The following is a 23,303-nucleotide window of genomic DNA, read 5'->3' as shown; positions in this document are numbered from 1 at the left end:
CAAACATACCCTGGATCTCCAGCTACAAATACGTGGGGCATACCCCAGGTCTCCAGATAGACCAATGGAAAAGACCCCACATCAGCCCATAAAACTTTTGAAAGCTCGGAGCAATGCTTGTGATGACCCCATTGTTTTCTTCGACTCCAACTAATCTCGCACCTTCTTCTATAATTCCTTTGTCTTATGACACAGAAAAACAGATGTTGGAAAGATTCATGATCACAATTACAAAGACCGTGTAACTTGTCAATTACATAGGGTTGACGATCCTTAGTGAGGAATTTGCGATGAACGAACAACCAAAAAGCCAACCTATGTCTTGAGAGGATGCCCGGTTTCCAGATTAGTGGTTTCCACGGCCCATATCATTGGATTAGGAGAGAACCAATGATACGCTTTGTTCAACTTATTATTGTTATCATCAAACCAATCTCTTAAATGTGCCCCACATTGTCTTCTGATTCCATCCTATTTCTCATTTCATCCCAAATCATGAGAAGGCTTTTAAGTAATGGGGAATCCACTCTTTTCGGTACCCAACCCCATAAATCTACAAAGTAGGAATGTTTAACCCGCTTTATCCACAAGAAGTCCTTTTTTTCATTAATATTCCGCAACACTTTTGATGACAGTGGTTTATTCCAAGCTTAAGAACTCTGAGACCCAATCTGCCCCCTTCAACAGGTCTATATATTTTTGTCCAGGAGACAGATGAGTGCTTTGACGACCAGTAAAACCTCCTGCATAACCCGATATAACCCCTTACGAGGTTGGTAAGATCGATAGCCAATAGCACTCTACACCTTGAAGAAAGATCTAATCAACTCTAATCTTCCTGCATAGGACAGTGGTTTCTAGGCCAAGCAATTATTTTCGCCGAGATTTTATCAATTAAAGGACCATAACCAGGTTATCTTAAGCTTAACCGAAGCCAAAGGAATACCCAAGTATCTAAATGGAAAACTCCCAAGTTGAAATCCAGTTAACCTCATAATCTCCTGCTTTTCTCCAACTGTCACTCCAGCCAAACACATATTAGATTTCAGCGCATTGGCATGTAGCACAGCCGTGTTACCAAATTGCGCGAGACATTGCCTCAAAATCCCCACTCTCCCAACATCACCTCTTGATATAAGAAGAAGATCATCTGCATACGCTAAATGAGGGATCCCAAACGGCTCACACTTGGGGTGGAAATTGAAGTCAGGGGAGGTAGACGCTAATTTCAAGGATCTCGAAATCGTTTCTAGGCATATAGCAAACAAATACGGCAATAGCGGGTCTCTTTGTCTCAAAAGAATACATAGAGTGAACATGATGTTATACAGACTATCGAAACCAAGTGGAACAGCATGAAGATATCCAAACAGAAGTGGGCAAGACGGGAAAAAGGACTCCTCAATTGAATTACTAATGCCAAACTTGAATTCATACTAAATTTACGCATAAGAATGTAGCGTTGTTGGGTAAAAAAACTTGTCCATTGTTCACCTATAGGCTACAAATTCCTACTTTCGGTAGGTTCCTCATCCAGAAGCCACAACCACAACCCAGTTGCTCATTAATTGTAATTATTTTTTGTTTCGGCTCATTGTTTTATAATTTTTTTTGTTTTTTTAATGATTCCTGGCAATTGAAATTCAACAATGATACGGGATTTTTTCCGACAAATTGTGGTTAAAAATATATGGCGATATGGGATTTTTGTTTAATATTAAACAATTATAGTGGTTTATGTTAGAATAATGAAAGCTTTCTGGACCTGATGCTTTGTTATTTGAAATGATTTTTTTATAGTGGGAATGTCAAATGTTGAATGTTTAAATATCTGAAAATTATTTGTAGAATATAATATTATTTTTCCGTAGATAATTTGCATACAATCAAATTGTCATTTCACCCTGTGAAGACCCTAAAAGACAAGCTAATAACCCCAAGAAAGCCTTCCATGTTTTGATGAAAATTTGCCTAAAAATAATACTGAAATTGAAACTGATATTTTAATGAATAAACTTGGACGTACACCTAAGATTGTATTCAAAGAATCATATTACAAAGCAATACAAGCATATGTTCAGCTACACAGATCACCAGAGCTTCTTTGAACTCCTATAATTTTGGCTATGAAGACAACTTGATCTTTATCATATCAATGTTTTTGTGTAGTTCTTTCTATATATAAGCTGTTAATCACAATTCAACCCACAATCATCTAGTATGATTCCATCTTTCGACAAAAACGGGTTGATACGTACCCACATTAACGTTAAAATAGAAGCCAGAAGAATCGACCATACAAGAATAATGGTGGGAAGTTTTTCTTTTTTACCCATGCAACCTTTGAGAAACGGATATAAATGAACGATCACCCATAATGCATATAAAAGTCTGCCAAAAAAAGGTCCCCATGATTCGTACCCGTTCATGATAGTGTCTGAAATCCCAACTATGATTCCAATTATGTTGATGATCAACAAAGTCATAGGAGGAATTAACAAATATGTCCATTTGAAGATGTAAAGTTCCGAAAATTCTCCGTCATCGGCGCTTCCGGATGTAACAGAGAAGTTCATGTTTACGCCGGTCAAAACCTTTAGGAGACCTTGAATGAGAGCGAAAAAATGGGATGAAACACCCCCGAGCACCCAAAATTGCTCATTTGTCCACCAGTCGTCGAGTCCTACGCCACCCCACTGAATCTCAAGGATACTAGTGGCAGCCATCGATAGAAATAGGCCTATGAAGATTATACTTCCATAGTTATTGATCTGCAGATTGTAGAAGAAAACTCTCAATAAAAAAAATGCATGCCTAATACGCTTAAAATGAATCGAAATTTAAAATATTATCCTGAATTGCAAATGGTTCAAGGTTCATTAGCTATCATACCTCAGAGATGATGAATTTTCCTGTAAGAAGGCAAATTGCTGGCAGGGTGCAATAAGAAATCAAGAAAAGTGACGATAAGGGATAGATAACGGAATTAATGTACGAAACTCTTTGTAGTATTTTCAGGCCACATCCATATCCATACCAAATAGGGCAATGCCTGCTGTAGAAAATTTCAACCGATCCTAAGGCCCTTTGAAGAACCTCATGTAAATGATCTGATAGATTGATTGGAGACGATCCCTTGAATGCCGACATTTTGGGAGTGCAGTACACAGATCGCCATCCATCGCAGTGCATCTTAAAACAGGTTAAAATATCTTCTGTAACTGAACCATAAATCCAACCAACCTGGTCATAATGAACAGTAAACTCAGTGCATGCATAAATGACAAAAAAAAAGGTTTTTCAGGACAATATTTTCTAAAGTGGTCGTGGAGATTTATACCTCTTTTCCCCATTCTGTTTTATCTTCATAACCACAACTAACGACATGTATGGCTTCTTGCAAGAGGGAAGCAGGTGTTGCACCCTGAGGAATGCCTCCATCCTGTACAAGAGTTGATGCAACAAAACCATGTGATTGTCCAAATTTTTTCTCTAATTTTATCCTTTCGACATCTGCCATGAAACACAAAAAAAAAAGGGTTATGATATCGATGTGATAGTCGAGAATCTGAAGAAAAGACAAGCTCTAGGAGTTGCCATATTCATGTTTGTTAACTAGGGATTCAATATATCAAAGTTCAAGGTGTTCATGATATTGATGACTTTTTAGCATATATATTTTCTCACCTTCTACTCCTTTCTCAAGATTTTCAAGAGCATATATTTGAGTTGAATCTTCAATGTTATTGCTCTTTTTCTTATCATCCTTTAATTTCCATTTCTTACTCTTCCTTTCAGATTCACTGCAGCAACACCATTTTAGCCAACAGTTGCATGTCGTACCAGATCGTTTCGCCTTCTTAGGGGCATCATATCCATAAAGGGCTTGCCTCCTGAATATGCATCCAGTTCCAACATAAACTGGGCCTTGTATCCCATCAAGTCCTTTCATATTTATCTATTGCCAATAAAAATATAATAATTTAACATTTTCAAAGATCAATTAGGTAACTTTAATATGAAACCAGAAAGAAGCTATACACACATCAAAAAAGACAACGTTACGATTTGAATATCTATCATGTTTATCAGCTCCGTCAAATCTTTGTGGAAACTGCACGTAACATATTTTCTTGCCCTCCTTAGTGTCCATCATGAAACACATAGCTTCTCTGAGAACCTTGCTGTTATTCATGTAGTTGTTGGAATCAAGATTGAGTAAGCAAGGAGCATTTGAGATGACAGCTGACACCCGTACCTTGAATTAATAAAGCACAAATCATCCATCAGTAATATTCTAAATTCATCTCACAAAGAAAAGATAACCCAAGCAGGAGAAAGAGAGTGAGTTACCAAAGCATTCATAGCCCCGGCTTTTTTGTGATTTTCGAATCCCGGCCTTTTCTCACGAGAAACATATATAAGACGAGGCAACTCATTCCCTTCAACATCTCGAACCCTATTTTGACCATGGAATACCTGTCAAGAAAACTAAATTCGTTCTCATATCCTTCTAATCACTACCATTCTGCTAATAGGAAGAATACAATTACAGAATGCTCTACCTGGATTATTCCAGGGTGATCCCGGATATTATTCCCCGGCCACGGAGTTCCATCCTGCATGGTCCAACCTTCCTCAGGAACCTTCTGTGCCGTGGCAACCAATCCATTAATTCGAACTTTGAACTCTTCGTATTCTCTCTGTCAAAACAGTTAATAGTGAGTGACAAGTTTCAGCCATCAAATTTGAGTCCTTGACCTCTTTCTCCTTTTTCATGTTCTTGAATGTATGCAGTTCAAATCTTTCAAATTGAAGCAATATAACAAGTTAATAACAAAAATATCAAAAAAGATCAAAGGGAATAAAAACAACACCTTCATTGCACGGCGTTCCCTCACAAACGTTGGTTCTGCCTTGTCTCTCAAATAATCTACCCTCGGAGCAAAATAACACTCCGGTGCTCGAGGTTCTATGCTAAATTTCTTGCAGAATGGAACCCATTTCCGGGAAAACTCATATGTCTCAGAAAGAGCTTCAAAAGTAAGCATGGCAGCACCATCATCCGAGACATAGCATGCAACCTTATCAGCCGGGTAATCGACAGCAAGTATAGAAAGAACTGTGTTGGCAGTAATGAGGGGGGGTTCTTTCTTGGGATCCACTGTACTAACAAATATATCCACAGGCAGCAGCTCAGAAGGCTTTCCTTCTTTCTCATACCTGGTTAAGAAGTTGAATATGCAGATGTTTGGAAACAAAAATAACAAGTTAAACATACAGAGAAAATGAAAAAATTCTATACCTCAGTGAGAGTCTATCCAGGTATGTTTCTCTCTCAATTGGGAACCACTTAGGAAGCTGATCAAATATCCATGAGAAACCAAACCATATCTCACATATAATCGACGTTAACCACAATCCATATGCATCATTGACAGGATGAAGAATTCTATAATGAATGAACAAACAAAGGATAGCCATCCGAAGTAGAATAACCATTCTGTATGGGTTTATCTTGCTCGAAGGAATACTTAGCTTCCTAGACAGTGGCTGTCTACTTTCATCCATCCTGTTAATTATGATAAAACAAGGTTTTAACTTAGTCGATTCATTTTCATGTTCATTACTCCATAGATGAAGAATTGTCAGCGAAAGTCTTTTATACAATAATTTTAAGTAGCTATAATTGCAATATAAATTATTATACTTATAAATATTATACATCAATAATAATCATACGCATAAACAGAAGACCTACTTGGGTAAACCAAGATCATCCAGCTCTTCTCCATTGTCACCACCTTTATCTCCTTCACATTTAACTACTTGAAGTCTATAGTTCTGCTTTTTCTTCCATTCGTCCATTCTGTCCTTCCATGCGATCGTACCATAGCCATATACAGCTAGGTCTTTCTTAGGATCCATTGGCCGTGGTGGCACAGAAGATTCTGCAGGAAATTGAACTTTCAATCAACAAAAAAGACCCAACATCTGCATGTTCAATCCAAAAAAACTTACCAATCATGGAGGAATCGGTACAGCGTGTATGATGGATTTGCTTTCCACGACCCATGAAGGAAAGGATCGTGAGACCATTTTTGTCTCCGGAAATTGCATCATCCTTATCAAGATTCATATTTTTGTTAAAAATCGTAATCAAATTTCCATATATGACAAAAGAGGTAACATCTACCTCTTGGCCACAAGCAAGGAGAGGAATTTCCGGGTTAACAGAAGAGTCATCCCATACGGCTCGAGTAGCGAGATCTTCTTCAGAAACCTGGTGATGATAACTCCTTTCATGGCTGTAATAATCAAATTCGTTCTCTAAATCATCGAATTCATCTTCATCTTCATCTCCATTGACTCTACGACTCCCTGAAGGTCAACAGGCCTATGAATCACACCTGAAAAAGCGGAAGTTTTTGACAGAGGAGGGTCGGCAGACGCCATCACCCACTCCCACTTGAATTTCTCAACAGTTGATATATTTTGTGTTCTATATGCACGAAAATATACATTTCTCAGCATCTAAAACTTTTCGAGATCTAGTTTCTCCAGATGAAAATTCTCGTTCCATCAATGATATGCACAAGAATAGATTACCTTGTAATCGCCTGTATCTGGTTTTGCACTGTGGACAGGCTTGGTTTCCCTCTCTCCTTTCATATTCATAGCAAGGCCTACAAACAGGGAATGCGCATTCATCACAGGCAACGAAAGGCTCCCCATTTATACTAAGCTCGATCTCATCTCCACAAATCTGACAAATTTGTCCGGTAAACCCCGGCACAGATGTTACCTGCCAATAAAACAATTAAATTATACCTGAATTGGCATAATATTTGATATCATACGACAGATGCTAAAGTACAATAATGCAAGAAAGAAGAATTTGGAAGTTGGAACGGCCCTGGAATTCGAAAAGCTGAAAAGGTAGTTAGCATAAGAAAATGAAGAAAAGTCAGTAACATAAAACACTAACAAGAAATTCCTGTTAAACCACCAAAAGGTTTCAAACTAAGATGGTCTGTAGGCTGTAACCTGGAAAATCTGCACTTTCACAAAAAGAAACCTTAGAACGAATAGCTAGGAGTTGGACATCATGAAACAAAGTCACGTGCAAAGGGCTGGAGACACGAAATCACAGGAGGAGGGACGACACGAATCAAGAGGTGATGTAATCTATTAGTGTACTTTCAATCAAGAGGGCGAAACTCGAAACCGTGGACTTCTCAGAAATTATACGTGAATTTTCCCTGAAACATCCTAAAGTGAAAAACGAAGGGAGAACTGATAATTGTATGCATGTAAACAACTCACTCTTCCAATCTCATCGGCATCTATGATTACAAATTCATTCTTGATGTGTGAACCAGCCACAAGTTTCCCTTTAGTATCCATTCCCTCCGAACCTCTCCTTTTTCTTCGCACGACTTCACTATCAATAAGAAGCAAACAAGAAACCCGAATATCTCAGTCAAGGATCATTGGTATTAGTGAAAGAAAGAAAGAAACACAAGCCACTCTGATTTATTTCTTTTTCTTTATATATCAACCACATCCTCTTTAAATCAAACCAAAACGACGCATTAAAAGGCTCCAGAAAAACGAAACACTATTTAATATTTCATTTTGTGAAGGGAAACAAGTGATGATCAGTAAAGCAAAAGGTTTATCTCCCTCTTTCACCAAATGCCACCAGGTCGGCGAAAAGATCAATAAAGTCGATTAAAAAATTGTCAGTTTGTGTTTGTGTTTGTGTAAAGAACGTATACGGAAAAGGAACAAGCAACGAACAAAAAATAGCAGAAATGGCAGTTAACGTATCTAAGGTTACATGCATACGGCTCAAGTGCAAGGATCAAGAATCGTACTTAGTTCTTATCATAAATTATTGTGATGGTGGTAGGAATGCACGTATAGAATCTTTAGGTTTTTTTTTTTTTTGTAAAAACTTGTGTGAGACGGTCGCACGGGTCGTATTTTGTGAGATGATATCTTATTTGGAGCATCCATGAAAAATTATTACTTTTTATGCTAAGATTATTACTTTTTATTGTGAATATCGGTATGGTTGACCCGTCTTACAGATAAAGATTCGTGAGACCGTCTCACAATTGATCTACTTTGTTTTTGGGTTATTTATGAATTTTTCAGCTCGAAATTGAATTTTATATATTAGTATTCTCCATATAATATTATATTTTTATGATAAAATATATGTATATGTTAAATACGAACATAGAGCTTGTTCATGAGGTCAAGTCTATGAGCCAAATTTAGCTGGGGAGTTCAAAATTACTTTTTAAATATTATTTACACTTGTAACAATATAAATAAACTTATTAGTATCATTTATAATATTAATAAATAAATTATACAAGTGTGTATATTTGTATTACATTTCATATAAGGAGTTTACATATTCGTTCAAGAAGATTTATTTGAATGAAAAAATGTTAATTTTAGTCCATTATGTATTGTGTGATTTTTTTAGCCATGTATATTTCATTGAATCAATTATAATCGTGTAACTATGTCATTTTTATCAATTTTAGTCCTTCCACCCAAAATAATGTAATTAAACAACCTTTTTTATTGTTCAATTTTTGCAAGTACGTGGTTAAAAAAGTTCCTCGAGATATACATATATTTAACAACTTAGTTATAAATTTTAGATATTAGTTATTTTTTTTACATGATTTTGATCAAATTTACTAAATTGATCAAAAAAAACATTGTTATACGATTATAATTGATTTAACAAAACATGCATGATTAAAAGTGTCACGTACCAACACAAGCTGGACTAAAATTAACATTTTACCCATTCGAAATTTTAAATAATTTTCTGAAGAAATTTTACAGGACCGAGTTCAAACTTTTATTGTATTTAAATTCAATGGCTCGAGTTTGGTTTTTTGGCACGTCTATATAAGTTGGACCAGCGGCGGCCGCTTGATCCTTTAGGCAATTGCGGAGGGTACAGGTAACATCGAATAACTTTTATAGGAGAGTTATGAAACTCTAATTAATTTGATATCAGAATTTAATTTTTAAAATAAATAAGTAAAATTTATTTTTCAATTAAGTTCATGTTTCTAAACTAAAATTTGAGGAATATGTATAAAAATAAAATTAATTTGATTGCCGTCGGCCAAGAATATGACTGGTTTAAAAAAAGAAACGTTTTTCTTTTTTTCCCCTCTTATTGGAATTGAAATATTCTTTACTTGTATTATGTTCCAAACGGAGAAAAGGGATTTTCTTTCTTAGTTTCCATGCTTTATTTCCTATTTTTTAAATGAAAAATATAAAACATGTAGCTGTCACGTTGGAAACAAGTTCCAATAGTATACGACAATTATCACGATTATCTCGAAGCAAACATTGTATCACTTCGCATGTAAACAATTCGTTATGCTTTCAATTATTTATAATGGACAATGAATTCAGCAATTCTTGAGAATCCGAAATTAACATTCAACTTTTTTTTTAATCTATAGTCCGGCGAAGGCATCTCTCCATGGACATAATATTTGTGGCAAGAAATAAAAATACGATAATGCAACTTTATCGTTTAAGGTCATCACATAGGTTTGGTGCTCATTATTAAGGATTGGAAATTTTATCTGAAAACCCAGTTAAAATATTTTTCCTGCCCCAAATTAAAACACTAACAATAATACACAATTAGGTTGTAGATAATATATCTTCAAAGTGACAACTTGGACACGAAAATGATAAAAGAATCCAATTTTTATTCAAGTTATCTGAAAGGAACTAGTATATATGTTAGTCGGAGATATATACGAGTTCAATTTTGCGAGTGTACTCTATATATATATATATATATATATATATATATATATATTGATATCTCATGGATGAGCTCATGGATGTGCTCAACAACCTTGGCTCATTCCCAGCCCAAATGGAGGACAAGCCCACCAAGGGCTCATGTATTCTCCTATAATTACCAGGTTTCAGCGTATGATATTCATTCACTATATTGTTTTCAGCAGCACCCTTAGCTGCTCCCCTATATATCCTCAGTTACTGACTTGAGCGTTGGAGGGGCTATGCCAGGACCCCCTCATGGCCCCCTCTTAACGGTCTTTTTCGTGATTTCAGGCTCAGGATAATTTCAAAACATGCGTCTGGACTAGTGACATTTGCTGGAATTGGACCCTAAATTTTCCGTGAGTATCATATATATATATAATATATATATATATATTTTATATATATATATAGGCTGAAATTACGTATAATATTAAGCCCGAGCAATAAAGTGTCATATATTGAACGTTGTTATACAACGCGTTTTTTATTTTGTAACGTCGAGAGAGAATTATAATTTTGATGAGACGTATATATTTTTTTCGTGACACTGATTCGATGTCAACGTAATTGTAAATGGACTATTTACTTAGCGGGATCTAGAATACTGGACCAAATAATTATACTGATGATTTAATCCGAGGGTTGACATGATCGCTAGCTTTAACATCAAGTGCCAGTATTAGTGATGGGAAGGGTGAATTAATCAAGCCAAAAAAAATAAATTTCAATAAGTTTTATTTTAAAAAATATTTTGCAATTCTTATAACTCTTATGTTATATGTTTATTTACCAATTTAACATTAAAAAATATCCAATATGCAAAATAATCATTTATATATGACAAATTCTCACACACGAAATCCCCATGCCAGAAAGAGATAAACATCATCCAACTCAATTACAAACATCTTACTTATAGTGATCCAAACCATGTAAAAACAAACACACGTAAGCTTTATTTAATAATAATACATAATATATATATATATATATATATACACACACACACACACACACATATATATTATGTATATATATTCAGAAGAGGTGGTGGTGGTGCTTCTTTCCCTCGCCCCTTTCTTCTTCTTCTTCCTCCTTGACTTCTTTCTTCTCGTGATGCTCGTGGAATGTGTAGCCACCGGCTCCCACGGCCACCGCACCCGCGATCTCTTCCTCTATCTTGTGCCTGTGCTTGTGCTCCGGGTCTTTCTTTGCCTCGTGTTTCTCGTACTACACGTAAATTTTATGCCATACATATATATATGTTAAATGTATGTTTTAAGCCAAATTCAATTTTGATCCTGCACTCATAAGGTACTTCACCTATTCAAATTTCGTTCTATAGGTTTTTGTCCTGTGAGTCATCAAAATTTAACCTTTTTTAAATCATTTTTCGTCGTCGTAATAATGTGACGTCATTAGTGACCAAGTCAACAAAACGGTGAAAATGACTAAAAAATGAAGGAAAAAAATCGATGGCCAAACGGTCAATCTACGGGACAAGCAACAAGAAACTCACCAAGGCAAAAGCACCGGCAGCCACAGTTCCCATCTCGCCCAGGTGTTCCTTATGCTTATGCTCCTTTCTGTCCTTTTCATAATCATGGTGTGGCCTTTCCCCAACGTAACCCACAGTGTCTGTGGTTTCGTAGCCGAGGCCGGTATTGTCATCCACGCCACAAACGTTTTCCGTGTAAACCACCGCAACCGGCTCCTCCTCCTCCTCCTTGCGGTGGTGGAAAAGGCCGTGGTGGTGATGCTTCTCCTCAGACATGATCGATACTTAGTAAAATTATATTAATTTTATCAATTTGATGATATTATATCGTATAAACTCGGCAAGTGTGCACCATTATATAGAGGTGTGATAACCTAAATATCTCGACTATCCTATCCGGCTAGATATTAAATAGACAAGTAGAAACTTGTTGATCTCGTATTCGAGTCTCGCTTATTCTGGGTAGTTTTCTTAATTTATTTACATAAATTTAGTTGTTGTTTTTTATACTCTTTGTCTAATATAAGTAAGTCTCGAGTCCACACTCAAATCTTGTCGATGATGTGAATAGTTACTTATATATTTGTAGTCTGGAACAATATTACATGCGTACTATAAAAGTATTCAATAAATAAATTAATTTGGTGGTTTCATCTTATACTATTCATCCGCCTCTATCTAAACGTGATTGAGTTCTTTTATTTGGAATATAAATTAATCATAAGTGTGTGTATATTTTCTATAAAAAAATCATTTTTATGTCAATTATGGAATTCGTAGAAAATATATTTTGATTCGGTAGATGGATTAAATCATATTATTAAAAGCTTGCTCCATTTTACAAAAAATTATTATAATTCTGCTTTGTAATTAAGTAAGTAGACCTTCACCAAATACGATGGTCTGGTTAGGAAATGAACCACATGATACCGAAGATAATAGGTTCACAATCCAATATATCAGTCGGGCTACTATTCCACAAGGACAATTCATTGCATTTAGGTATTTCTTTAATTAGGTTAATTTTTATTCAATTATCCAACAAACGAATAAATTTATTTTTAATAAAATTATATTTTAATATATTCACTCTTTATCATATCTACCACTGAACGTCGGCAGATGGTACATAAATATACATTAAATTTAATTTATTGTGAAATATACATTTTATATTTCAAATAAATCGTGATTTTAAATTAAATAATATAACAAAAGAAGCTTCATTAATTTGGGAGAAGAAAAAGACTACCAGCTTTTGTATGGTGACACATGGATTTGTGTGTATGGTATGTATGTTAGCATGTGGCCGTTGGTTATTTGTCAACTTTTCAGTTGCTCTTCTTCAATGGCATTAATTTTGGTGAAATAATTGATTGGTTGCACAGCTTATTGAAGTCAAGTACATTAAACATAAGTTACAATTTATTTAATTATTTTTTTTTATCAATATACTAAATTTAGAAAAAAATTTCTCAGCTAATAAAAAACATTGAAAAATAAGGGTAATTATATTATAGGTATGTCTTTTGTGAGACGGTCTCACAATTTTTATCTATGACACATGTCAACTCTATCAATATTTACAATAAAAAATAATACTATTAGCATAAAAAATAATACTTTTTCATGGATAACTCAAATAAGATATATGTTTCACAAAATACGATCCGTGAGACCGTCTCACACAAGTTTTTGTCTTGTATTATATACAAAAATAAGAGAAGTGATCATCCCATTAGATGTGTGTTTTTACACTACAATTTATAGTTTTTACAGTTGGCGGGCGTCTTGAAACTATGATTAAACAAATAATAATAAATAAAATTAAAGGTTGTATTGATTTGGACATTAGTGTGAATAAACATGTCGGCAATGTTAATTTCACAAGCCCCACGTTTAAGGGAATAATCCATCAAATATTCTGTTTTTTTTTTTTTTAAAAATTAAAATAAGAGCCAAAATTTATCGTTCTCACACTTTATCTCAATAATGTGCTACAAAAGTAAACTTTTTTTTTTGTTGATTAATATGAAGAGGAATAATAGAAGTTTGTATATTTAGAGAAGATGTATTCGTTATAAAATATGGTTTGGTACAAATATTTTTATGCAACATAAAAATAATATCTTTTAGTTCACTGGTTAAGTTCTAAAAACTATCGGAATGTTTGGTTTTGAATTTTATGGTTTGGGGAAATATTTTGAATAAATGCCCGTAGAAATGGTTCGAGAGATAAAAACATATATTTTGAATTTTTTTTCTTATGAAAAACTTTTATTTGTTTATGTTAAACTATGTTGATTTTGCTTAATAAATCTTATAAAGATATGTTTGCGGTGATATTTATGTAACCAATAATTGCATTGAGATATGTTCTAAAATATAATATATTATAGACAAAAACTTGTGTGAGACGGTCTCACAAGTCGTATTTTGTGAGATGAATCTTTTATTTAAGTCATCTATGAAAAAGTATTACTTTTTATGCTAAAAGTATTACTTTTTATTGTTAATATCGATAGCACAGATAAAGATTTGTGATACCGTCACTCTATATTATATAAAATATAAAATATTTTTAGAGTCAACTATATGTAATGATTGTTTTATGAAGTACACAAATAGTGTGTTTGTCATTTCATTAATTTTTTTGTTTTAATATATCAAGTTTTATGTTTACCTCTTATGTATTTGTATATTGATTATATATTAATAATAAAAGTATAATAATTTTAAATGATATTATTATTGGATAAAATTAAAATTCATCTTTATTAAGATAAAATAATATCTAAACATATAATAGATGAATATGAAATTTATAATAGAATTTTTCAAAACAATAACAATAAATTTAAATATCTTTAAAATTAATATATCCAAACGAATTCTACCTTACACCACACCAGACGTACGGGTTACACTCTTATTTAGTTTTTTTACGCGTGTCCAATTTTTTTTTTTTGGGGTTTATAAAATTGCTTCCATATTTCTTTAAACATGATTAAAGAAAATAAAAAAACCGTTTATGCTCCATTTCTTTTCTTTGTATTTTTTACATGTCCTTTCATAAATATCTAACCACTATTAACAAAAGGAGACATAAGTTAAGGTATAAGTATTCTATTGCTAAAATTAAATATTGTAAATTGAAAATTATGTAAAACTTATACTTGATGGTTTAACTTCTATAATTCTTGTTTTGTAGTAAAATTGCACTTTTAAAAATATTTTTTTATATTAATTATAATTATTATTAAAAATTTATTAAAAAAATTATTCTACCCATTTATAATTGATAATAAACGTATTCTAACTATTTGTAAATTCTACAATACAGAAAAAATATAAGGACTAAAATCTTCAAATTATACGTAGTTTATTTTAGATATTTATTATATTTTCATTTTGTACATTAAAGCTTATATTTCACTAAAATTTGTCTCTATTTTTAATTTTAAATCCTAAACTAAGTAAACTGTTTTACCTTTTTTTTTATAGTAACTATGGTTAAGTTAAAAGTTTCAGAATTAGTTAATCATAGTTATATTTTGGAATCATAGTCATTTCAAAGTTAAGTAAATCTCCATATTAGGATAGAATTAGCCAAGTAATTTGAAGCATTTGATTTATATTTATTGTTTCGACTTAGTGAATTTCAAATCTAGTCATTGATAATGGTGACATAGTTGAAATTAAGTATGCCATTTTTTCTCTCTCTCAAAGGAACACAAAAAATTAAAATCTAATTTCCTAATAGGTATATATAAGCTTTACTTATAGTCATTTTCTGATTTTCACGAGCTTAAACTTTTTATAAAAGTAATTCCAACTTAAAAAAAATATATAAAAAAGGTAATTCTGTATTCGTTATGATCTATAACAAGTTTTATTGTACATTCCAACATGACTTGTATCATAATAAATTAGATAAATCTGTAGCTGAAATCACATCAATACTATGTTTCGCATTTCTAATCGCGATGAGATAAGAGTGAGAACTAAAGACATGAAGAAAATAACTTGGAATCTCTAATTGTTTTCTTCTTGATAAATAATGATTCACACATACCATTCATTACACAACCAGAGAGGAAGAAAGAAACTAACTAAAAATTGAGAAATATCAATGAATTTGTTATGCTGTTATGACAAATTTTGGTGGTGCCTTTTGCCCATCCAACAATGAGGAAAATGCTCCTGTAATTGAGTGATGAAATAATAGTATACGTGAAGATGATGCCATTTAAGTTGATATTGTTTCAGTCACATTAGTGCACCCCATACTCTTTTTCTTTTAGTAGGGAAACTCACACAAAAGACCAAAATTTGAGGGAGACATTTGCTCCACCACTGATAACATGTTTTCCCATTGGTTTGAACCCAAACGTTACACCAGTTGCAAAAGAAACCATATCCATAGCAGTAATGGTAACTCGCTTGAAACCAAAACACTTTCTTTTGTGTGCGTTTATTTGACTACTATTTATGTGCACGATATCTCACCTTTGCCACTACTGCTTGACTTGCAGCGAAGTCTCGATGCGTTCAATGAGCTTCTCCGCAGCCATCGCACCCTCCTGAAATTTGACATATACAAATATGTTTAAGAATGGTTCCTAAAAGTGGTATCAGACGTTACATCATTAATGTGAATAATTTGAATCATGGAACATTTCATAACTGACAAGTTTAATACACAGCCTATACCAGGAAACAGTGTACATTTCTTGTGTCTTAGCCATTTCACACGAGTTCACACTTAAGGTTTTCTCTAGCTCAGTAGATAATATTCTAAGATAGCTCCAACTTTTTAGATGCTAAGCAAGCATTCAATAAGCAAGCAAGCATTCAATAAGTTCAATGAAATGAAAATAATACTTACAAATCGATCACATGGTTTCCCATCCACAAACAAAATGAAAGTTGGTAATGCCTCAATTTTGTACTCGTTTGCAATTGTGGGATACTTTTCGGTGTCGATTTTCACCACCTGAATCTTATCTTTCATTAAAGAGCTCACTTCTTCCAGAACAGGAACCATGAACTGGCAAGGACCACACCTAAAAAGTTCAAAAGCCGAATTAAGTTCAATATAAATTTAAGTGAGAAGTTGACAGCACTCAGCATCTGTGCTAGCTCACACCAGTTCAACAAAGTAATCCTGGTATTCTAACATTGTGATTGTAACTTGGTCGTTTTGCTATCATAATAAATAGCTATAAAAACCAAAATAGGTAATCGGGACAATGGTTATAAGATAGAGAAACTACTAGAGCTGAAAGAAGCAAAAGAGACATACCAAGTTGCATAGAAATCGACAAACACTGGTTTATCAGATCTTTCCAACAACTCGTCAAAAGAAGCAAATATCTCCTCCTTCGATGCAACCTGATGCAATAACACGCACAACTGTAAAATATCCAAGATCTTTAAATTCAACATTTTCTACATCAAAGTGTGGAGATAAATGAAGCTCAAATAACTCAAACGAATGACAAAGACAGACAACCTAGTTACCGTCAACTATTCCTGCACAGAACTTTATCTTTCACAAATTAGCTTCAGGTTTCCTTTCTTTTGAATGAAAAATAAAAACTGTTTTATAATGCTTCATGCCCCAACTTTCCTATGAATAACCACAAGCCTCATCCTTGTAAACCGGAGATACAATAAAGTGCAATGTTCCTCTTTACAATTTTTCACGACCTTCTGGCTTGTGAATCAATATCAGCTACTTTACTTTCACAATCGAAAAAATACGAAGTATTAGCATTATAGTTCAACATTATCTACAGCGATATTGAGAGAAAACTCAACCTAATTTAACCCAACTGCATCATCAGAAGTATAATTTTTTTCCAAAAAAAATTTATACATTTTTGCATTTTCAGAATATCTTCTTTAACTGAAATATCAAGAAACAAAAATGGAACACATCTCCAGAAAATTCACACCCTTCTTAATTTCGGGGAAATCAAGGAACATAATAAAGAATTCCACCTAATATCATGTACAGCGCAATTCCATTCGCATAGCATAAAGTTTTTTTCATTTCGAACTAACAATCCATCACTTAAAAGCAAAGAAAGAAAAAGAAACATTCCATCGGCCCAAAATAAAATTTTATCACAAAAGAGCTTCCAATGAATTCTAAACCAAAACCCAAAGAAAATTAGTTTAAAGGTCCAAATTTTGTTCGTTAACATTTACCAGCGTGAGTCTCCGGGGTCTGGTTTCACATTTGAGGGACTTGCTCCGAGTATTCAAAATACGGAGCTCCTTCGGAAATTGAAGAGAAGAAAATAGCGGAAACTTCCCTTTCACCGATGTGGCATACGGCGGCGTATTCACGGCGGTTCTGGTGACTGCGGGCGAAACTGAAACGGCCATTCCCGTCGCTCTTTTACCGAAATATATACAACAGTTGAGTTGTAGGAGCTAAATTGTTGTTTCAGTATCACCGAAAAATGAAGACACGCGCGTGTGAATTTGAAATTATATAGAAGGGAATGCGACTTTGGCGTGTGGGAATTGGGAAGGTACAACTTGGTGATTGACGAAAATAAATTAAATATGTTACAAAATAAAATATATGTTTAATTTTACTTATGAAAATAACAATACTAAAAAGCTGAATAAATTTCTAATTTTTTTAAAATTTTTTAAAAATAGATGTATTAAGGTAATGTACGATATAAATATTTCTGGAAGAGCTTAAAAGTTCAAATAAAAGTGATGAGATGATTAGGCGAGGACGAGATGTAAAAATAATTTTTTTTAAAAAAAAATGGAGTAATGATATTTTCATATTTTGAACAGTGGATATTTTTTTAAAATGTAGAAAAACAAAACTTCGACTTCAAAACAAGAAAGCAATCAGCCTTGTAATCAACCAAACCTGGAGTGCTCGTTAAGGCAAGACACTGTCAAATTACATCTGTATCCTAGATTACATTAATAACTATGAAAGTAATAAAAATTTAAATGAACAAGTAAAAACAACTTGGGATTTCAAGAAAGCGGCAAAGTATTGCTTTTATAGTCAAGGGGTCACTCACTACAAAAGTAGCATCGGCTTATAGAAAAGTTTGAAAAGAGTAGAAAATGACATACAAACCGGCAACCTCTATCTTTTGGAAATATCTAATGGACAAACTAAATCAGCCATCACTTGTCAATGTGAAGGCAAGAAGTACAATTACAAGTGTGAAGACAATGGTTGCACCCGAAAACAGCCACATAGCCTTGCTTTTCGGTTTCTGGCCAACTTGGCTGCTTAACTCCACCTCTTTAAGAAGTTCCCTCACTTCATCCATATCCGAGTCTTTTGCCGCTTGCAGTAATCTGTTTTGTATTTTCGCAAGTTTATTTAGCCTCCTATCTCTGGCAGTGTTCTTTGTTGGCCCGAAAAAACCCGTCATTTTCCACAGAAAGATGCCCATGTAGATGGCTACAATGCAGTCCACGCTGTAATGGTGGCGCTCCCGGATTTCTCGTTGGGCGCTGTGTAAGACGAGGATCCAGATAAGTGCTGAGCTGAACCCACCATAAGCTTCCTGCGACAGTTTTTCAAGAAAGGAAGCAAAAGGAATCGATCAATTCTGGAAATTCACACAAATTCTGGGGCGTTTTGAGTGAACTTTTTTTGTATACATACTGTCCAGGCCATAGCTGTCAAGACCGCAACAAGCATATGGCCACTGTATAGTAGGTCGTTGCATCCACCACCAGCTTTTTTCAAAAGATTGAGCCATGAAGAAGATGCCTCAGAAGCTGTAGGTCGAAGAAAATCAGCAAGAAAGTTCATCGCCCCCCATTCTGGTTGGAAAGCAAGGCCAAGATCTCCTGCAACAGCTGAAAGTAGGATGAATCGAATTATTGCAACTCCCAAGAAGTGTTGAAATCTTCAAATAACATCCTCATAATTAGATATAATTTTTGCTACAATGGCAGACTCTCGATCCTATAATACTTACATTTTTTGCTGGTAGATGCTCAATCCTTGAAAACAAATTATGTAATGCAAGACACTTTGAAATTCTTATTAAACAACCACAATGTCATACAATCTATGAAACTGTTACTAAACTCTCCGAATAAGAACAAATTATTCTAAATTTCACTCTCATGAGAGTGAATTTGGTTCATTCAATACTAATGGATTAAACGGATCAATATGCAAACATGAAGAAGACTTGCAAACAAATTTCCAAAACAGTAGAGTACATATGATCATGAAGAGAATAATAAAGATGTGATACCATATGCGAAATCATGTTGAATGATGTGTCGTATAGCGTTAGAATCTGTAGAATATGGAACATAATACTTCTGAGCCCACCGATGAGGTTGTGGAGGGACTTTAAACCGAGCAGATGCACACCACGGGCGCGGTGAAGGAAGTATCGTAGACACAAAAGCTATCGCCCGAAGAAGCCGCCCAATACCCATGGCGAACATGTATCTCGCACCTAGGCCTAGGCCAGGGGCTTCGATGGAGTTAAATAATACTGAGAATGCAAGCATTATAAACAACATCAAGAAATGGTGCAATCCAATGATACGAGCTCTCAAAATATCAACCACTGTTGGAGGCAATTTCTCATTCAATGCAAGCAGCAACCACTGGCCGACATCAGGAAGAGGTGCTGTCGCACTATAAAAATTTAGGAAGACCATTATTAATCAATATTCATAGTTATTTCGTGCAATATGCGAAACAAAGTTTAACGCGGCATATTTTACCCATTTTGTGATTTTAAATTTAGAATCTTGATTAGGGGATCTATTGCTTCGTACAGCTAAACAATAATTTCCAAGAACTTAATCTAAACTAATGAAACCACGAATCCAAGATTAACAGCCAGGGAAAGAAGGTTTTTTGAAGCAACATTACAAATTCTAGCTGATGAAGTTTTATTTTTAATGCACTTTCCAAATCTAACCACGAGATCTCAAAGAAGACATAAATTACTAATCATACACAAGCCCCATTTGGAAACATTAACTTCTCCTACATATATAATAAAAAGGTGATATGACAATACGTTATTAACATTATCCAATATATTTCGGAATGAAATCGTCTGACCCATATCGTTGCTTCATTATAAAAGTATATATGATATAATGCTTTCCATAATGGAAGGATTAACTTGCCAGATAATAATAAAAATTAAGGACCAATTACGTAACAAGAGGATTTCAATAATTTGTTTCCCTGACATTTTCAGATCCCAAAACTCAATCAACAGCTTAATGGTCAAATTTTAAACTACGAAAAGAAATCGCACAGATCACAATCAAGGTAAGAAAATCACAACAATCAGTAAAAAGAAAACTCCAATTGCAACTAAATCTTGGCCACATAGTATGCAACAACCAAAAGATCCATAAAAATCCAAGACCCTTTCCGTAAAACATAGAAAACGGCCAGAAAAATAGTTGAAGCTTCAGGTACTTCCACAACCAAACTCAAATTTGTACAATATTTTCTTCTTATACATACTTGTGCCAGTCGAGCCCGAGAACAGCGGTAACAGATCGAACAGAAATGGCTTCAAAGAGAAGAGCTGAGAGCATAAAAATCAACGAGAGGATAAAGGGAATGGCGGCTCGTAGCTCCAAAGACCAGTGCTTGTAAAATAGGACCCGTATAACGGCGGCAATAGCTAGCGCAGCCCAAAGAAAGGGCTGCAGCCGATCGTGCCAGGGCGGCGATATGTGGCGAAGGTAATCTATGCCCACATATGCAATTGCGGTCAAGCCCAGACCGCCGATACTAAGCGAACGGAGGCAGCACCAGGAGTTAGGTGCGGGACTCATTATACATTCGCCGATTCGAGGGAAGAATGGAGCTTTGCAACAGAGTGGTATAAAAATCTAGCTAGAGTTTAATACTCTCTTCGTTTTTCATCTAAAAAATGCTGTTATTATTATTAATTTGATCAAATATTACTAAAATAATTAACACAAAATTATTTTTGATTTAAAAAAATTGTTCGATTTAAAATAGAAGTTTTGTTTTTTGTTTTATTTAAAATATGGAGTTATTTGAGAAGGTTTTTAGTAGGATAAGAAGGGTAATCATGGAATTAAATATTTTAGTGTCTTCAAAGGTAGTTATTCTAAGGTCCTCACACTTAATAATATAGTATAGAATAGTATAGATATGTACGTCAAATTCTTTAAAGTAATTACTGTATAAAAAATTTAGAGATTATTATAAAAATGAAATCTATCTAGATTATTTTTGTTAGAGTGTTCTTTAAATATTTAATATTAAATAAAATAATAAGATATTTAGTTAAAACACACACCCCGTGGTTTTTTACCTGGGACATTTCAAGAGAGATTTGGATACTCTGTGTGTGGCTGAAAATACAGCATCAGTGTTGTGATCTTTTTATATGAGATGATCAACTGATTATTTCGTTTTGTCTGATAATTTTTTAAATTTATCTGACACTACTTAGAGTTCATAAGATGATCAACTGATTATCTCTACTAAAAAATGAACAGTAAGTACTATGTTTCAACTAGAGCGTAAATCCAAATCCTTTCAATAGTGATCATTCCAAAGAATAAACAGCCGGTAACTTTATCTGATCCTCGTCCCATCACTTTATGTAACGTCATTTATGAAATTGTGGTTAAAGAGGTTGCGAACAGATTGAAGAGGATGCTGAATTCCATAATCTTTCCTATTAAAAGTGCATTTACTCTGGGTAGAGGTATAACAGATAATGTGATTATAGCTTTTGAAATTGGACATTATTTGAAGCGCAAGACTCAAGGTTTAAAAGGGGAGGCTGCATTGAATATCGATATGTCAAAGGCGTATGACCGTGTTGAATGGTCTTTTCTCAGAAATATGATGCTGAAAATGGGTTTCCACTGTCAATTGGTAGATTTTATCATGATTTGCGTCTCTTCAGTAAGGTACAAGGGGGTTCATAATGGTCATGATATTGGCCCGATCATTCCTCATCGGAGACTCCGTCAAGGAGATCCCTTATCTCCCTATCTTTTCTTGATATGTACTGAAGGGTTGTCTGCGCTCTTACAAGAAGAAATGAGTCGAGGTAATATTCATGGGGTTAAAGTGGCTCGTAATGCTCCATCTATCTTCCATCTCTTTTTCGCGGATGAAAGCTTTCTATTTTTTCAATTCACGAAGAATAAAAGCGGTCATATCAAAACATGTCTAAGAGTGTATCAAATGGCTTTCGGACAGATGGTAAATTTCTCGAAGTCTTCTATTTCTTCTAGCTCAAATGTGCCCTCTGGTTTGAAGAATTTTGCTTTCATAAAAGAAAATGCATGGCGCCGTCTGCATGGATGGAGGTATAAACAATTATCTTGTGCGGTAAAAGAAATATTACTTAAAGCAGTGGTTCAAGCATTGTCGTAGTATGTTATGGGTGTGTTTCTTTTGCCTATGTTGTTGTGTAAGGATTTGGAGCGTATGAACTCTTTCTGGTGGGAGAAATCGAGTCACAACAGAGGTGGTTTACATTGGCATAGCTGGGATAAACTTACACTGCATAAGGAAAAAGGGGGTTTGGGCTTCCGTAAATTCACGAGGTTAATTTGGGTTTGTTGGCCAAACAAAGCTGGAAACTAGTGACACAGCCAAACCCTTTAATTTCACAGGTTATCAAAGCCCGATATTATCCTAGGACGACATTCTTTGAAGCTAAAGTTGGAGCTAAACCGAGTTATGTATGGCGCAGCATAATGTCGACACATGAGTTGATAAGGAGAAAGCCCAGAAAACGTATGGGTACTGGAGAGAACTCAAAGATTTGTAGACAACCTTGGCCACCAGATTCGGAAAATCCTTATATTGAGTCCCTTGCCCTGAAGTGCTGCAGAAGGCAACAGTAAACTCTATGTGTTCGACGGAGGATGGAAGTTTGAATATGGATATTCTTAATGATCTTTT

General features: G+C 34.3%; 4 protein-coding genes across 6 annotated transcripts; all 4 read right to left on the bottom strand.

The window, feature by feature from the left end:
• Positions 1–2,015: 2,015 nt before the first annotated feature.
• LOC142545909 (cellulose synthase A catalytic subunit 5 [UDP-forming]-like) lies at positions 2,016–7,819 on the bottom strand. Of its 2 annotated transcripts, XM_075653344.1 has the most exons (15): positions 7,327–7,819; positions 6,610–6,805; positions 6,197–6,381; positions 6,022–6,124; positions 5,762–5,951; positions 5,500–5,572; positions 5,306–5,361; positions 4,878–5,223; positions 4,566–4,703; positions 4,354–4,479; positions 4,046–4,258; positions 3,688–3,958; positions 3,341–3,513; positions 2,893–3,243; positions 2,016–2,771 (listed from the first exon to the last, which is right to left on the bottom strand). In XM_075653344.1, the coding sequence occupies exons 1-15, from the start codon at positions 7,405–7,407 to the stop codon at positions 2,190–2,192; spliced, it is 3,084 nt and encodes a 1,027-aa protein (XP_075509459.1). In that variant the 5' UTR covers positions 7,408–7,819; the 3' UTR covers positions 2,016–2,189. The 2 variants fall into 2 exon arrangements, with proteins under 2 accessions (XP_075509459.1, XP_075509458.1); XM_075653343.1 differs by having other exon boundaries at positions 2,017–2,771; positions 5,306–5,572; positions 7,327–7,818.
• A 2,850-nt stretch (positions 7,820–10,669) lies between these two features.
• On the bottom strand, positions 10,670–11,694 carry LOC142545908 (uncharacterized). The gene is made up of 2 exons (XM_075653342.1): positions 11,372–11,694; positions 10,670–11,082 (listed from the first exon to the last, which is right to left on the bottom strand). The coding sequence occupies exons 1-2, from the start codon at positions 11,624–11,626 to the stop codon at positions 10,891–10,893; spliced, it is 447 nt and encodes a 148-aa protein (XP_075509457.1). The 5' UTR covers positions 11,627–11,694; the 3' UTR covers positions 10,670–10,890.
• A 3,602-nt stretch (positions 11,695–15,296) lies between these two features.
• Positions 15,297–17,840, bottom strand: LOC142545907 (uncharacterized). Of its 2 annotated transcripts, XM_075653340.1 has the most exons (5): positions 17,567–17,840; positions 16,656–16,744; positions 16,239–16,416; positions 15,860–15,933; positions 15,297–15,553 (listed from the first exon to the last, which is right to left on the bottom strand). In XM_075653340.1, the coding sequence occupies exons 1-4, from the start codon at positions 17,744–17,746 to the stop codon at positions 15,868–15,870; spliced, it is 513 nt and encodes a 170-aa protein (XP_075509455.1). In that variant the 5' UTR covers positions 17,747–17,840; the 3' UTR covers positions 15,297–15,553; positions 15,860–15,867. The 2 variants fall into 2 exon arrangements, with proteins under 2 accessions (XP_075509455.1, XP_075509454.1); XM_075653339.1 differs by having other exon boundaries at positions 15,297–15,933.
• Positions 17,841–18,341: 501 nt separating this feature from the next.
• LOC142545906 (protein PHLOEM UNLOADING MODULATOR-like) lies at positions 18,342–21,255 on the bottom strand. Its single transcript, XM_075653338.1, has 4 exons — positions 20,865–21,255; positions 19,618–20,012; positions 19,014–19,210; positions 18,342–18,912 (listed from the first exon to the last, which is right to left on the bottom strand). Exons 1-4 carry the CDS (start codon positions 21,179–21,181, stop codon positions 18,517–18,519), a joined length of 1,305 nt encoding a protein of 434 aa, XP_075509453.1. The 5' UTR covers positions 21,182–21,255; the 3' UTR covers positions 18,342–18,516.
• Positions 21,256–23,303: the final 2,048 nt, after the last annotated feature.

This window comes from Primulina tabacum, chromosome 5 (genome assembly GCF_025594145.1).
Source record: "Primulina tabacum isolate GXHZ01 chromosome 5, ASM2559414v2, whole genome shotgun sequence".
NCBI lineage: Eukaryota > Viridiplantae > Streptophyta > Magnoliopsida > Lamiales > Gesneriaceae > Primulina > Primulina tabacum.
The sequence above is the reverse complement of the archived record's forward strand: the minus strand, read 5'-3'. Positions and strand labels throughout refer to the sequence as shown.